Genomic DNA, 17,814 nt, shown 5'->3' with positions numbered 1-17,814 from the left:
GTTCCAACCATTTTCATTTATCCCCCCCTGACTATTCATAATGCAATCAAAGATTATGGAAACGCGAAATTCTGAATTGCATGTTAGACAGGAAAAATCCTATTAATACTAGGTAGATTATGCCATGGATTAACACATAGGCTACTTTTTGTCCTGGAAAATCTTGAAAAAGTTGAAAATTAGCTAAAAAAATGATAATAGCACAACGGAGAAATTTCTTAACGCTTAAATTTTAACAAATCGTTCCTATCGATCAATTGAGCTATCCCGTGGCCGATTTTACGATCAGACTTGACCAAATCACATATTCACAGCAAACTGTTACCTTTTTTAAGTAAAGATTACCTCTAAACAAAGAAAAAACGATTTGTTTAAAGCGTTAAGTTTCTTCCTTGTGCTATTATTTTATCGTTTTTTTAGCTAATTTTCAATTTATTTTAAAGTTTTGTACATCATTAGATAGCTGAGAATGTGTAAAAGCTTTGCAAATAATTTGCAGGCCAAAACTTTCTGTAACTTTAAAAAAAATAGCATTTTTGGCAAGATAACCCAATAGAAATTATGAAACTGGTACAGTCTTGGATCCCCAACCGGGGAATCTAAAAAGATTATTTTTATTTTAGTATTCACAATTATTAATTGGGATGTCTAGTACTTAGAAATTAAATAAAAAGTCGGCAATATGCCTTCCTTTTTTTTTAATTAATTTTAAAAGAAACAAATACGTATTTTTTTGAAAACGATCAACAACTCAAAAACGGGCGGTTTTCGCCCATAAGTGTTTAGAGGTCATTTGTAGCATTTGACCTCTTCTACAACTTCTTGAAGAAAAAGTAGCGTTTTTCTGGACTTCGTGTATAAATATCGCACATATGGATAAAAAATACTAAAAATTATTTCCTCGCTTCAAAACGTTTCTGATTTTAAATAATGTATAAAAAACAAGAATTTAAAAAAAAAAAACATCAAAATCGGAGCTGTTTCTGAGGACTTCCTAAGAATGGCTATTTTACGGCTTTATTTACTCCACTAGTAAGTTCAATTAACTGTGTAATGTCTACATAAAATGTTCAATACGTGATGTATCGCAACATAATATTACAAATAGTATCTTTTTAATAAGGTCAAATAATACTTACTACACTGATTATATCTGTTTAGAGACGTACGTGGAGTTAAAAGTAAAACCCAAAATCCATACCTACTAAAATTATAAATGCGAAAGTGTGTCTGTCTGTCTGTCTGCTACGTTTTTACAACCCAACGCTGAACTGATTTTAATGACATTTGGTACAGACGTGGAGTACATCCCGGGAAAGGACCTAGGCTACTTTTTATCCCGGAAAATCGACAGGATTTAAAAAAACCGAAATCCACACGGGCGTCCTCTAGTATTAAGTAAAATAACACAACATTTCGATAAATCGGTATCTGGTCTCAAACCACTGGATGGATTGGACTGAAATTTGGCCAGTTTAGGCGCTACGGTGGAACACACGGAATCTGGATACAAACATACATACATAGACTGCTAAAATCACTCTTTCTTCTGGCTTTGCGGCAGTCTGGTAAATATAGAAGGGATAAATAAAAAACGCTTTGTTTCCTTAAATTATTTATATTTATTTCTGAATTGCATATAAATTTGTGGACTTTCTGTTACAATAGTACTCTCGACTGATATCACTTGTATAAAACGCTAAAATATGTACGCTATTGTACCAGAGGACCAGTCAACATTCGCTCCGACAAACAGAAAATGCACACGCAATAATTTATAACTCTAAAACTTATTCCCTCTTTTAGAAATTAACCTATTTAGAAATACCACCTATAATTAGGTACTTAGTTGTCCTAAGGTTCGCACACACACACTCAACTGAGCTTCGATACAACAACATAGGGCCATCCATAAATGGACCCAACAAAAAGTTAAAGTTGGTGTATAAACAACTTTTATCGAACACTAGTGATGTAACAAAAGTAAAAGATACGTCGTATGTGCGTAGAATCGTGCTGAAAACAGATTCGATTTTCAAAATGATTCTCTGTCCATCGAATCGGATTAAACTAGACCTGCATGACCGTTACGATCCCGTTCAAATCAATTTCAAACTATGTAACATGTTATATAACACATTTGCACAACTATGTAACATGTTATATAACAATCCATGTTATTAAATCAAGAACGATAATAAGAAGTGTGAAACAATTTAGGAGGTCCGAAATGAATTATTGCTGCGTTTCTTTTTTTTTTAATTTAGGCGACCAGTGGTTTTTAAACTTTGTATACACCACACGGCTTTCTTTCTATACACCAGTGGATCGTAAAAAAACGGTAATGCGCGCCTAGACGCACCTTTCTCTCTGTTTGAACAAAATATTATTCTCCTATTACGTTAGATATATCTATAAATCCCATGAATTATTTTTACAATAGGCAGTAAACGCATTTGGTATACAAATGTGTACAATTCCTTGCAAATTCATCACTAGAATAGAATGATTGGTCCAGATTGGTGATCGAAAAACCTTTTTTTTTGTCCGAATAATGCGAAATTTATCCTAATTTATTGTAAACAACACAAAAAAACACAAGTCATATCAAAATAAACATTTTTATGAAGCTTTAACACTCACCGATTTGTGAACCGAGAGCTAGTGAACTTTTCCTTTAAAAATATTTTCATCACCACATTTATGATTTTATGTTGAAAATAGCTTTAAAAAAATTAGTTCGCCAGCTTCCGGCCTATTGATACTTTGTACTAATATACAATAATTTCCTTTCGCAATAAATCCAATAGGTACTCTAGAAAAGTTAAGAATTCTTTAGAATTAATCTTATACAAAAATCAAACTTAATTATTCTATTGCTTAACATTTACTGGGGCAAAACGCCCGATTTCAAATAATATAACATTCTAACACTGAATTAGAGAGTGACACTATTTAGTCGTACTGCACGCATTTTGCCGAGTTTTACAGATTCTTATGCGGACTGAGAAAATAGAGTTACTCCCTCATAATCAGTACATATTATTAGTAATAATATGATATTTTTTTTTTGTTAATTTTTAAATATTTACATAGACTGTTATTTTACTTATATACCGTAAGAAAAAATAAGTATAACCACATTCAATAAAATCACAAATTCATGTTTACTTATTACATTGCTGTTTTTTTTCCAAATCATTTTTAGCTTCGATGTTTTATTTCAGCTAAATAGAAAAAATTAAAGTCCCGCACACATTAATTCAAATTCAAATTCAAATTCAAAATGTTTTTATTCAATTAGACTTTTACAAGTTCTTTCGAATCGTCAAAAGCATCTACCACTATCTAATATTATTTCTAGTTTGCTATAGAACTATTATTAGCTAGAAATTGACGAAATGAAGTGAAAATACTTACAAAATCTTAGATTGTGTAACTACTATTGGTATTTGTTGAAGAAGACAGAAAATAATATGTACGGGACCTTCAACAATAAAACAAATAATTGTATTAATATCTTGTGTGTTACTGTATATTTATAATGTGTTATATAACGTAATGTGTGTAACATAAATTAATTTCTACAATATAGTCACATTTGTAAAAACTTTATCTTATTATGCCTTCATAATATAACCTTGATGTCTTTCTTTTTAAAAAGTAAATTATGATAGCGTGAGCTATTTTTTGTATATCGTTGCAATAAAAAATTACTGTCTATAACAAAACATTGCTGTCTTATGACAAAAGTATTATGCGTACAAATGACCCAAATAAGTAAATAATAAATATGTACTAATGTATACATTAACAGTGTATACGTCAAACAGAGAGCGTTTTCACTTTTCATACATTTAAGACTGAAAACTGTTTTGAACCATTTAATTTTTTTTAAGGTATATGAGACGGGTCTGCTCGCAAAATTCAAATTTAATTTGGTTTTTCGCAATTTGTAAACTAATACAACAAAGTAGGCTTATAGCATTCTGATTGCGGCAATGACACTATTTGTATGAAAATCACGTGTTTGTATGAAAATCTTTACTTGAAAGGGTCCACTTTAAGAAATTAGTTAAAGTATCGACTAATTTGTGAGTAACTCACGTCAAACTCATTATTTTGACTAATTTCTTAAACTGAACAGTTTCAAGTAAAGATTTCTATGTAAACCTGTGAAGATGATACTGCCATTTGCGGAATTAGAATACCATAAGCCTACTTTGTCGTATTAGTTTACAAATTGCGAAAAACCAAATTAAATTTGAATTTCGCGGGCAGACCCCGTGTTATGCCCCTTAAATAAAACTGCTTTAGGCGCGACTTGAGGCCGAGATCTATAGAGCGCAATTTGACTATGTTCAGACTTAAGACACTATTAAAACGAGACAGTGTTATACCGCTGGCATAAATCTGTCTCGTTTTAACTGAAACTTAAGTCTAAGCAAAATCAAAGTGGTCTCTATAGATTTCAACCTTACGAGTAACTCCGATTTTTTTCCATCCGTGAGTACGTATGATATTCGTAAAATAGCCGCCAAACAGAACAGCCGTTTTGAGACTGCCGTCCTTTATCGAGGTGTTTTAAAGTACCAAGTAGTGCTATAAAATTAAAATCTCTTGTTTATCTTTTTCTATTCGTACATCCGTATGTGAAATGGCCACCAAACAGAACAGCTGTTTGCAATTTGTTATTGAGGTATTTTACCATATTATCGTGCCATAAACTATAATCGCTTTTCATTATTACAATGTTTTTCAAAAATGGAATCCCGCGCGAGTTTTGCTTTTCTTCAACAGCCCTACAACAAACATTTTTTTTTAATTTTATGCCTTTGAAAAGTTTTATTTAGATGTTTTCACTTTTGTCCTATATCGAGGTAGTATAGGTGAGAACACATTTAGTTGTTATAGTATGTGCGTTTTGCGTGTGGATGAAGTTTTCAGTGTCATACGAGAATAAGAGCGCTAAAACACTGGAACGGACGAATAAAATCAAAAGCTCGCTGGTGGATTATTACAAGACCGCAACGATACGAGCCACAAGCTACTGTTAACTTTACCGAATGTAAGTATATCGCTCGTCGGTCTAGAACTCTAGAGTTCTAGACTTTAGACTCTAGGCCTTTAATGTTTATTGCTTGTTTATTCGTGAGGTATAATTAACGGCCGTATTCACAATCATTACTATGAGGTCTCACAGAACGCAGTGTAGGTTCCACCAATCAGATCATTGTAAATTGACGTGACACGGTCATCTGATTGGTGGAACCTACACTGTGCGTTCGAGCGCACTCTGAGCCTCATAGTAATGATTGTGAATACGGGTATAAGGCTAATTAAGGTATTCATTACTCTGAAATGACATTTGACATATAAAGCTCGACTACGCTCTCTGTGTGACGCGTACATTATACATGTGTTTGTGTGACACCATCACGTCACGCGTGTGTCCTTGCAACGTATACACGTCACACGTCTGTGTGTGTGACGCGTTTACATCACACGAGTATCCTTGTGAGATGCATACGACACGCGTGTGAATGTGTGATGCGGTTACGTCACGTGTGTGACTGTATGACGCAGAGAAGTCCCGCGTGAGAATGTGTGACGTGCTCACGTCACATGTATGTCCGTGTGACGTGCGCACGTCGCGCGTTTGTCTGCATGGCGCACACACAACACAAGTGTGACCGCGTGACGCGCGCACTGGGGTTTTGTGTGTGTGTTATTTCTTGACGGGGCGACGCGTGCGGCTGGTTTTGCCCGTCGACGTCGAAGGGGTTGGCACTACCGGAGTTGATTTGTTTTCTGAAACAAATTTTATTTTATATACGTACTTATATAATGCTAATGCTAATGGGCAACGGGTCACCTGATGTCAAGTTTATTAAAAAGAATATTAGCCATGTCAGACATAAGTTACTGGTTATGTTAACCATGACTATACCCTATCCGTGGAAAGAACTTAGTTTAACGCTCTCTCTCTGTTACATAGTCCCATACAAATGATAGAGCCAAAAAGCTCAGCTAATTATTTTGAGTCACCAACCAAACACAAACGAAACTATATTTTCTGATTGAATTTCGAATGTTTTTTGAAAACATTTTTGAATTCAATTTCTAATATTTTTTGAAAACATGTTTGTGAATGGTTAGTAATTCAAATCGTTTAGCGCTTACTGAAATTTTTGGCTCTATCATTTGTATGGGAACGGAGAGAGCGCTATACTAACTGGAGCGCTACTATCAGGATTGAGGATTTGGAATCCTAATTTTTTAATGGAACAATGCAATGTGGCAAAGTTCCTTTATGGATTAAAAAAAATTACGCAAATCGGTCCAAAAATCTTGGAGATAGCAGTGTAAATAGGTAGAAAACACACACAACTCCTCCATTTTTGAAAGTCGGTTACAAAAAAGTAGCCTATGTTACTCCTTAGCTAATCCTCTACTTGTCGGTCCCGTCAAAACAGGTCCAGACGTTCCGAAGATTAACCCGTTCAAACAGACAGACAAAAATTTTAAATACGTGTGATCAGTTATGGCATCGTTTAAATAACCATATGAGCTTAATATGAGGTAGTTATTTCGAAATTACAGACAGACACTAAAATTTTATTTATTAGTAAGTATAGATTACCTTTAGCGGCGCGTCTTCCTTTCCGCGGCGTTACGACAGGGGTCTCGACCTTGGCCGGCTTGACGGGGGTCCGCTTCGCCGGCGTCTTAGCTTTGGCCTTCTCCGTTAACGCGGTGGCCGTCTGAAAACGTTACCGTTCAAGTATTTCTTCGATAACTTATTTGTATTAAAACCATTTATTTTAGCTTACACACAATAAATACATTGAGACTAATTCTACATAATCTCTAAAATTCACAGATCTAAATCTATACTCTGTCCGCGAAAAGAAGTTAGTATAGCACTCTCTCTGTTATTTAACCCCATACAAGTGATAATAGTTAAAAATCTCAGTGAGCGCTAACCAACCAATCACAATCGAAACTATGTTTTCTAATTGAATTTCGAATGTTTTTCTTTAAAAAAAATCGAATTGATTTTCGAATGTTTTTTGAAAACATGTTTGTAATTGGTTGTTGACTCAAACGCCCACTGAGATTTTTGGCTCTATTATTTGTATGAGATTACGTAACAGACAGAACATTATGTTAACTTCTTTCCGCGGATAGATTATAGTGGTATCCTTTTCCTTAGGGAGCATTGTGAAAGGATAGCAATACATTTAGACCTGATAGATTTAAATTAAAATTATTTGTTGTTTTAGCCACAAATACACACTGAATATTTTAACTCTCTCTATAGGTAGGGTTCGCTGATAGACAGACGGACAGAAGCGGAGACTGACGGTTCCATTGGCACCCTTAAGATACGGAACCCTAAAAACTGACCTCCGAGTTACGTCAATCTGTCAAATCATGTTTGGCCGTCCATAATAAATGACATGCGTGCAATGCATGTCAAATAATTTTCACTCAAAGCATCAAATTGTGTTTCTTTCGCAATGAAAAGTCTTAGAACAAAATATCCCTTAAGTTTAAATAGCATGCAACATTTACATGCCTAAGAATATAGAAAACATAAAAATAGAGAGTAGAAATCGCAAATAACTATAGAAATAATATTTTATAACTTAAGATAAATATGTTTGATTTAAAAATTATAGTAAAAACAACACAAAAAGCAAGCGATGATAGATGGAGGTGGATGATTTATTTTTTCTTAACCCTTATTTTTTTTTTCATCAAATATTAGTAGGTAATAGTCAAAAGTAAAAAGATAAGAAGTGGACAAGGAAGGGGTTATTAATTTATGATATTAGACCTATAATAATTTGTTAATAAATGGGATGGTTCAACTTTCTTAGTATTTATTTTTCGTAAAATACGAAAATAATAAAAAAAATCAACCATGACAGTGTTTACTGTAAAAATATAAATTAAAAAATATTTATTTATTTTTAAATATAAAAATGTATCCTGCATAAAATACAGAATCGGGCCAAAATCGTCATTAGTAAAATTAATACACAATTTTATTGATATTGCATTCCTTCAAAAAACACGGTATGTTTTTTTCTGAGAGGTACCAAAGTAGGTATTCATCCAGAAAACAAATCAGTCAGTCATATCGTACAAGAAATAACACTTTATAAAAATTAAAGTGTTATTTCTTTGCTAATTTTCATGGCGGTAATTTCGAAGAAATTCTTATTATTTGCTGTTATAGCGGCAGTAGAAATACACATTGTGTGAAAATTTCAACTCTGTACCAATTACGGTTCACGAGATTTCACAGATCGACGATTCGATTCACAGACAGACGGATGGACAGCGGAGTCTTAGTAATAGGTTCCTGTTGGCACCCTTGGGGTAGGAACCCTAACAAACATTTTTTTTAGTAATGATCGTGAAATGCGATGGATTGATGAGAGATAAAAGAAAATAAAATTGTACCTCGACCCAATCATAACTGGTAACCACTGTAACCATAACTTTCATATAATAGCATGCACAGTGTATCGTAATATAAAGGCTGATACACACACAATGCGCGACGGAGTGCTTTCAACGCGGCCCCTACAAGTTACAATCATCGGTCTTGAGCGAAAACAGCTGTCAGTGAAGCGAAAAAACCATTAGAGAAAAATTAACTTCGGAATTTGGTTTAAGGAATCATGTCGTGAATTGCAAAAAAATCTCCACACGTGAGGAATCGTAGACGCACTTCTCTCAAAAATATCGTTTGTGGTAATCGAAACAGCATATTGTAAGAAATCTATGACGTGAACGAGCTAGTTTTCCATGTTATCAAGTTCAATTTCATATTATAATTCTTTTTGAGAATTGCAAAAATCTTTTGATGCGCTGTTCTCTAAAATCGACGGCCACTTAGACCAGATTTCTCTATCTCGATTCTCAAATAAAACTTCGGTGTCATTGTCCGATGCTAAAAAAGTAACAGCAAGTTTTTTTTGTTAGAGGACTAATTGCTCGGGGAGGATCAGTTTGATAACTGGTACTAATTCTGATCGCAAGTAGCAACTAAATTTTAGAGTATTCGCATTTTTTTCTTACCAATGTAATAAGAAAACAGCAGACAAACTTAATTTAATTTAAATCTGTCAAACCTCGTGACTTTAGGTGCCAGTCTTGAGCAAGGTATTTAATAATTTATAGAGCTGTCTTTAATTCAAAATTTATTTTCAGTCCTTTATTAGAAACATTACAAAATAAAAGATGCAGGTACTCAAAATTTAGTTTAGAGAATGATATCAGAATCGACGCCACTGACTTACTGAAAATATTCTAGGCCAGGCTGCCAACTGTACATATTATGACGTCATGCCGTGTGATCTCCGTCGCGCTTTCTGTGTGTTTCAAGCCTAAAGTACAGCCATTCGTTCAGTTCACTCAAATCCATCCACTAACTAACGACTCATAACAATCCGCACACTGCTTCCGTTTGGTTATTTCAAGGCATTCGAGACACTCTTTTTCAAATTGTATTTTTTTTTTCAAAATTGCCTTGATATTTTTTTGGATGACGAGTATTTCATTGATTTGGGACCTATTCTTACGAATACTAATTTTCTTTAATAAAATAAGGAAAAGGTATTATAAAAGACATACATATTTTGAGACATACATATACATTCGTATTTTGAAAGTTGAAGACGAATTCGTACGATTGTTTATGAAACATAGGCGTAGCGACGAGTTTACATACTTTTTGACACCTACGAGCGTGCTTCACAAAATGTTGGCTTCAAAAGATATTTCGTTGAAAATTTGATCAAAATAGCTTCAGCAAATTAATTAATTATGTTAAATGAATTAGTGAAGTTTTGCTGTTGTTAACTATGAGCTTAAACATCTTTCTAATGTGTTAACATTAATTTCATTACACCCTTTACAGAATTATTGCTAGATAGTTATAGTGTAGTGTTTTTAGTAGTTAGGATATAGTTTAGCATTAAGTCAACTACTGGATATTAGTTGACTAAATGACCCTTTATCAGAATTAGGGGTAAATAATACTAACACGATTTCAAATTTTTTGGGTCCCAAACCAATGAAACAACTCATTCAAAACCGCTTTAAAGCTGCAGTCACATTACCGTATTGTGGTGTTGCAAGACAATCTGTACTGAAGATTGGAAATTGCACATTACAACTTTTTTAGTACGAAAGTCGCAATTATGGTGATTGGCTTGATTTTTGGCATTCTTTCTTCCTGTTGCAGATGAATGGCGAAAATCAACAGTAGAGTATCAGCTAGAAATGATTACGATTGTCACATTGTAGCTGTCATAATACGTTGTAGAGACCTCTGGGGCCCTAGTTACTTCGGTAGTTTGACAGCTATAATGTGCAATTACAATCTACATACCACTCGCCTTATGCCACATTACAACACAACACAGTAATGTGTTGCACCTTAAAACCGAGGCCAAACGCGCATAATTTACACTTAACGACGCGTTTCACGGTAGCAGAAACCAGAATTTAATATTATAAAACCGATTGCAGCGTAAATTACGTTTGTACAACTTACAAGAATGCCCGTTTGGCCTGACCCTAAGAGCGGTTTCAACTTAGCGTTTTTCTGCGAGTACATAATCTGGTTTTTGCACGCACATATACGCGCGCCTTTTGTCAAACGCTCTACTCGTATAAGCGTAGACACGTCCTTGTATTATAAGCTAGGTAGGAGCCGCGAAAGATCCAGTTCAAAAAGTAAAAGTCAAATATTTTACAAAAAGTACCTGAATCATAACTTTTTCAACGTCATACAAGATTGATTTTACAATTATTATTATTATCTATAAGTAAATGAATTTGTAAAACTGATTTTGCTATTAACCCACATGCAAACGCGCCGAAGTGAGCGCGTGGCGTGGACGCGCGTTCGGAATATCAAAGCGCGTGTGTAAGCGCGTACACCAAAACGAGCGTAAACCGCGCAGGAAAACTGCTAGTCTGAAAGCACCCTACAACCAAACGTCCGCGTGTCCGTACATCACGTCAAACAGAGTGAGGTAAGGTGGGCGATAGATACGTACATGTCTATATATCCGTCGCACTATGCCTACCTTGCTACTCGGCCCCGCGCCGCCGCGGCGCGCGGCCGCCGCGGGGGGAGGGGGGGGCGCGGCCGGCGCTCGGCCGCCGCGCAAGGGCGCGCTGCGCGCCTTTTTGCTTGGCGTCGGTTCGCTTTTCTGCGGACAATCTTGGACTTGAAAATGGACGTCATTTTTGTTCGCCCTTGGACGCCCATAGTACGGATTTTTTTTAATAATCGCCACCATCTTTATTCCCATCTCATACTGAAAGGAGACCCGAGCTCAGTAGTGGGCCGGCGATGGGTTGATCGTGAGGATCGCCACCATCTTTAAAATGAAAATGGATCTCATTTTCATAACCAATAATTCTCAGGTCTAATCCCCTAAGTACATCTTTTTTTATAAAATATGCGTGTTTCCGATGTACACCGAAAGAGTAAAAGTACCTACTTAACACAAAATGCAACCGCCATCTGAAAATGGAGGTCATTTTAGTAATCAATACACCGAAAATCCTCATATGTAACACCCATAACATTGCCACCATCTTCTAATCAAAAAAATCAATATCATTTTTGTTGAAAAACCTGAAAACCCCCGGAATTGACGCCCATATGAATTAAAAAAAGGTATCACCGCCATCTTTGGCCATACCTCTGCCATCTATAGTAATTATAGACCAATGGTGGCACGCATAGTAATTGAACGTTGTTAAGCTGCCAATATAATATGGCTATTATAACCTCCGTGCTGTGTGTATTTCACTGTTTTCTTACACTGGTAAAGAAGTTTCACTTCATTAATAATGTGTTTGTACGTATATTTGTGTCTATGTGTGTGTGTGACTACATACCGCAGTGTCGCTAGCGTTGACTTCTGCTTTCGGCGATGATTTGGAGCTGTTCCGTTTGCGGGTCGCCTTCTTCTCCAGTTGCGACTCGTCTTTGTAAAGCGAGAGGTCCACTGCAACAGTTTTTTTTTTAATTCAAAAAAGGTAACAAGCAACAACCATGCCTTTTCTACTTATTGTCAGTGATGATATTAATTAATTAAAAAAAAAGATTCTGACGATTTGAGAACCTCCTCCTTTTTTGAAGTCAGTTAAAAAGGAGACACTTGACTGTTTATAACAAGCCACAATGTGTGAACCACCGTGTATAATCTACAAATACTGATCTCTACTAATAAAGTAGGTACACTGGACCTGCGATTGCCAACCTGTTTTTAAAGTAACTTGATTCACCAGTGAGCGTCATGTGAGCGTCCACAGAACTAAATGTTAGTGATGACTGATGAGACATTTGTCAACTAGTGTCAACACGAAGACCATTCGACACACAAACACTGCTTCAATTTGGCAAAAAAAAATTACTGGCATTTTGTATGGCACACCCCTCGCAGTGTACATTTCAGTCAAGATGATTTCAGCACTAGAAGATGGCATGATAATTTTTTCGCGTTATCTATTATGAATCTGATTCATCAACTGAACACATCTCTCCTCTCTGCTTAGCTTGATACCGGGCGTAATATCGCAATCAAAAAATTTCTGAAGCTGGCAATGCATTGGCGGGTTCCTCTAATGTTGCAAATAAGGCCGGCCCCTCCGTAAGCTGCAGACAGTTGGCTCCGCTCTGTTCGGCAACGCTCGTTGGAGAATAGGCTGAGCTCGAACGCGTTCGCCCGCATCAGTTACGCGCCACAGCTCGCACGAGTGAACGATTGTTTTTTGAGAAGTGAATATCTTACATCCGTCAGGGTGCTCCTCTGTAAGCTGCAGACAGTTGGCTCTGCTCTGTTCGGCAACACTCGTTGGAGAATAGGCTGAGCTGGAACGCGTTCGCCCGCATCAGTTACGCGCTACAGCTCGCATGAGCGAACGAATGTTTTTTGAGATGTGAATATCTTACATCCGTCAGGGTGCTCCTCTGTAAGCTGCAGACAGTTGGCTCCGCTCTGCTCGGCGCGCAACGCTCGCTGCAGTATGGATTGGGCTCGCGCGCGCTCGCCCGCCTTCAGTATTTGCGCGCCGCCGCTCGCGCGTTGCAACGACAGTGTTGTTAGGACACACTCCATGTCTAGAAAAAAAAGTTATTGGTAACTAAAAAACCCGGCCAAGTGCGAGTCAGACTCGCGCACCGAGGGTTCCATACTCTGGTATTTTTTCCGACATTTTGCACGATAAATCAAAAACTATTATGCATAAAAATTAATAAAAATCTATTTTAGAATATACAGGTACAGCTCTTTCATATGATATACCCCACTTGGTATCTTACTTTGCAAATTGAAACACATTTTAATTTTTTTTTCTGTGACGTCCCGGTGTTTGGATTTATTCCTTTACTTGTGCTATCTTCTTCTCTCTCTGGGCTGGTTCCCGCACTTAAACGTTTCCGTCAGATGTGCGTTACTTGTGCTATAAGACCTACCTGACAAATTTCATGATTCTAGGTCAACGGGAAGTACCCTATAGGTTTTCTTGACAGACAAGTTGGACGGACGAACAGACAGACGGCCAGAGAGACAACAAAGTAATCCTATAAGGGTTCCGTTTTTTCTTTAAAACCCTTAAAACTAATAATAGTGTTAGAAAGTATGAATAATATTCAATTTCCAACAACAGCTCAAAGACCTCTGCTATACATTATACCTGTGACGTCATAGAAGTCGGGCTTGTATGTCTCCCCCTTGGAGTCCGCCTTGTCCTGCGAGAGCCAGCGAATCTTGATCTTGCGTGTGGAGCGGTATACATTCTGTACGGCTTGGCACACGTAAAACCCACCCTCAGCATTGCGCACTGCTAGGTATTCGTTCCTGGGAACAAGCCATAATAAAAAAATCGGTCTAGCTAGCGGCACCAACTCAAAAAAATGTTAAAGAACTACATTTTAGCTCTTGTACATACATAATATATTCGGTAATAAATTATTAAATATTTTTTTACTTTTTAGTGTTTGTGGATATTGAAGTTGGTTTTTTTTGAATTTTTTTTTTCAGCATCTATTTGGCCACCTATTGGTTCCTCAAGTCCACCTTAGAGCTTTTGCACACCATGTTTTTGTTTGTTGACGCGCGTTTGTAGCGATACAGTCGCGATACGCACGCGAGTCAGAAGCAGCTGCAGACCTTCTAAATTCTGCAAAATTCTAACACGCGTTGAATCGATACAGACGCGCGTGTGTAGCGATATAAGACGCGATGCAAACGCGCGTGTGTAGCGATACAGACGCGCCGATGTCGCGCGTTTGAATCGATACAAACGCGATGCTAATGCGCGTGTATATCGATACAAACGATAACAAACTGCTCTGTAGGATAAAAGCGCGCCATCGACGCACGTTTCTAAAACGCGGTGAGCAAAGCCCTCAGCTAGAGAAAAACTTACTTGTAGAAGACGATGAGCTTGTCGTCGTTGGGCTTGGTGGGCGTGGCGCGACCAGCCGACGCGGACAGCTTGGTGGCCATCGTGAGCTCCGGCGTGGGCGATTGGTACAGCTGCACCTGGAATGCAACACGCAGACATTAGGTGCTGGATATTATAGTGCTGGTAGTATTTTTTCTCTGAGTACCATTTCACCCTCCACATCTCATACAATATTTGACACTAGCTGATGCCCACGACTTTGTTCGCGTGGCTGTAGGTTTTTTAAAAATCTCGTGGGAACTCTTTGATTTTCCGGGATAAAAAGTAGCTATGTGCTAATCCAGGGTATAATATATCTCCATTCTAAATTTCAGCACAATCCATCCAGTAGTTTTTGCAAGAAGGAGTAACAAACATACACAGTACACACACTTTCGCCTTTATAATATTAGTGTGAAGTGTGTGTGGTGTGATTACGCTCGGTCGACTAGTAGTCCGGCGACTCAGTCGTCGGCGACCTTGGGAATCTATCCATACTAATATTATTCCATACTAATATTATAATAGCGAAAGTGTGTATGTTTGTTTAACGGATTTTGATGAAAGTTAGCTTACATCCCAGGGAAGGACATAGACCACTTCTTATCCTGGAAAATCAAAAAGTTCCCACAGAATTTAAAAAAAAAAAACTAAATCCACGCGGACGAAATCGCGATCATCATCTAGTAAAACTAGTGTACTGCCTATCTATACGTATTTAGTATAAATGAGTTGACTATTTATGACTCAAAATGCGTTTTATAACAAAAGTGTTTCATACCAAAGTGAACCTTATTCTCTAAGCAATAAGAAACCATAAATCTAGGTGAATTTTCACAGCGTTTTACGATAAAGCATTTGCTAAAGACGTCGTAAAGGCGCTAACATACTGTACTATCACTTTTATGACTTACTAGGAGATGCACGCGACTTCGTTCACGTAGATTTAATGTCTTTAAAAATCCCATGGGAACTCTTTGATTTTTCGAAATAGTATAGTAGCATAAGCACCACATCTTTAGCTATACCAATGCAAAAGTGATTGAAATAAATCAAAAACTTAACAACCAACACTTTCGTATACATAATAAAGGTGGTAGTGATTATGAGTGACACCTATTTTTATTAAATTAAGGGATAATTGTTAAGGGAAAATAAGGGAAAGTTGTTGTAACTTAAATTGCAGCACTTTGCCTTTACACATCGGTTTAGAGTCCTATTTAGGTACTTAAAATCTAAAATTGTGAGTTACCTTAGTCCTATTCCTTTTAGTTCTTATGTCTGGAGTCCCAGCATCCTCCGCAGGTTTCTTAGATGGAGTGGCTCCATCAAGCTTCTCTGACACCTGCCGCCTTTTTCTCATCGGAGGGGTCACTGTGGCCAACTTCAATGTGGACTTTGGTGTTACTTTCACTTCTGCTTTCGATAGAACTTTAGTCTCTGGTTTCTTTTCTACTACCGGTATATCTTTAGCTGGTACCGGTTTTTCTAGTTCTTCTTGCTTGGGTGGTTCACCACCTTTGGGCTTTTCTGGTTCGGTTTTATCAGTTTTCTGGGGCTGTGGCTCTACAACTGCTGGTTTCTGGGCAACTTCATCTACCTTTTCTTCTTTTGCTACTGAAGGTTCAGGTTTCGCACTCACCTCTGCATCTTTCGGTGGAGAGGCTGGCTTTTCCTGACTCTGATTTTCGTTAGCCGACTCTGGGACTGGCTTGCTGTCACTCTGTGAGGGTGCAATGTCTGCTGTGGGGGCGGGTTTAAGCTCAGTGGGTTTCGTTGGGGACTTTTCGGGTGGCTCGTTTGCTGTTGCTACTTTAGGCTGTGCGGGGCCATCTGTTTGACTGACAGGTACACTGGCTTCAGGCTTCTGTGGAGTGGGTGGTGTGCTTGCGGGCTTTTCGGGTGGCTTAGGCACACTGGGGGATGTCTTGGGGATGTCCGGTTTGTCCTGCTTGGGCTCCGGTTGAAGCGGCTTGAGCGGCGCGGCCGCGGCCGGCTTGGGGCAGTCGACGGTCCCGTTGGCGGGCCCAGGTTCATCTTTCTTGTCTGGGGCGCGAGTGAGAGCCAAGGGCTGCACAAGGCTGAGCGCGCTAGGGCCGGCGCCCTTGGGGCTGGGCTGGGCAGGCGCGGCGGGGAGCAGCGACAGGTTGCCGTGGTGGCTCATGTTCTGCGCCATTTGCGCCATGTTGGCGGACACGGGGGCCATGGAGGGCGGTGGCGCAGCGGGCGCGAGCGGCGCGTGCGGCGCGTGTTGCGACAGATTCTGTACGGACAGACTGTTACCGGGCAGGTGCACCGAGTTTGCGCCCTGCGGGAGCCCTACTGCGTGATTAGCACTCGCGACGTTGCCCTTCGCGGGACTCGCCTGCCCGCCGGGCTGCGGCACCCCTGGTTGGGGCAGCACTGGTTTTAAAGCAGAGTTCATATCAACTAAAACTCACTCTCGCCGCGACGAAAGCTGAAACATAAAGGTGGACTTATCGTATTTACGCTGTTGCCGCGAGTCGGAGCGCCGAGGTGTCTTTGACCCAAAACAATAATTCATACATAATCTTGTCTATGTATATAGGCGTACGCGCGCAAGAACGCCGCCGAGGTGACTCTCCCCGCTTTTTGTAACTTTTCCTCGCCGAACGGCGCTGTATAAATAAGATATGATGCTCAAAAGTTACCACTAGCGAATTCGTCGAAGAACGCTCATGAAATTGGTGGGTAGCGAGCGCCGCCGTGGAGATAGCCGCAAAAAATATGCGTTGCTATAGCTAAGAAACTTCCGCAAGACGGGACCCCGCCGTCGGCACCGATTGGAAAGATTTTATGATGCAGTCATCGAACGACACATACGAACACTTGACCTCACACGCGGCACATTAATTCCATGGTTAACGCTTTTTATCACGAATTACACCACCAAATTCACTAAAAGTCATCGAAATCTTTCAACAAGTAATAATGCACAATAGTTTAGAGATGGCGTCGGCCTAACGCGCATGCGCCACCCTCTTTCTCTCTCCTCCAATGAAGTCATAGATTTGCATGGAGTTAAAACGAGTTTATCCGAGGTGGTCCGAGGATATATTCTTTCTTGCTCATATTCTAGATGATCTTTTTAATGCTTTCTCGCTCGTTGACAGTTGCGTACATTGTAAAAAATTCGATTTGGAGGGAATCTTTTTTTTAATTATTTTTTTATTATCTAGATTATATTGTAATGCGTTTTTCGCAAAAAACTATCACATAATGTTGTTAGAATAATAACGTAATTATGTCAAGTTTTATTACTAATTAAAGCTTTAAAATATAATATATTCGCGATGCATGTAA

The 17,814-nt window shown here is 38.4% G+C and overlaps 1 protein-coding gene across 5 annotated transcripts; it reads right to left on the bottom strand.

Annotated features, from left to right (window-relative positions):
• Positions 1–4,179: 4,179 nt before the first annotated feature.
• On the bottom strand, positions 4,180–17,528 carry LOC123870235 (protein piccolo-like). 5 transcript variants are annotated; one of them, XM_045913451.1, is made up of 9 exons: positions 15,743–17,528; positions 14,473–14,588; positions 13,738–13,901; positions 12,995–13,162; positions 11,938–12,047; positions 11,085–11,240; positions 6,644–6,764; positions 5,686–5,811; positions 4,180–5,565 (listed from the first exon to the last, which is right to left on the bottom strand). In XM_045913451.1, the coding sequence occupies exons 1-8, from the start codon at positions 16,913–16,915 to the stop codon at positions 5,729–5,731; spliced, it is 2,091 nt and encodes a 696-aa protein (XP_045769407.1). In that variant the 5' UTR covers positions 16,916–17,528; the 3' UTR covers positions 4,180–5,565; positions 5,686–5,728. The 5 variants fall into 5 exon arrangements, with proteins under 5 accessions (XP_045769407.1, XP_045769409.1, XP_045769410.1 ...); XM_045913453.1 differs by having other exon boundaries at positions 4,180–5,508; positions 5,689–5,811; XM_045913454.1 differs by having other exon boundaries at positions 4,180–5,811; positions 15,743–16,948; positions 17,163–17,528.
• Between the last annotated feature and the right edge of the window lie 286 nt (positions 17,529–17,814).

The sequence above is a fragment of the Maniola jurtina genome, chromosome 12, assembly GCF_905333055.1.
Source record: "Maniola jurtina chromosome 12, ilManJurt1.1, whole genome shotgun sequence".
NCBI classification, from domain to species: Eukaryota; Metazoa; Arthropoda; class Insecta; order Lepidoptera; family Nymphalidae; genus Maniola; species Maniola jurtina.
The sequence above is the reverse complement of the archived record's forward strand: the minus strand, read 5'-3'. Positions and strand labels throughout refer to the sequence as shown.

Excerpts from the sequence above, each read along its gene's own strand:
- LOC123870235 (XM_045913450.1), bottom strand. The coding sequence starts at position 16,915 with ATGAACTCTGCTTTAAAACCAGTGCTGCCCCAACCAGGGGTGCCGCAG. Across the intron at positions 13,902-14,472 it reads AAGCTCATCGTCTTCTACAA|GAACGAATACCTAGCAGTGC; the intron begins GTAAGTTTTTCT and ends GCTTGTTCCCAG. Across the intron at positions 12,048-12,994 it reads AGAGGAGCACCCTGACGGAT|TGGACCTCTCGCTTTACAAA; the intron begins GTAAGATATTCA and ends AAACTGTTGCAG.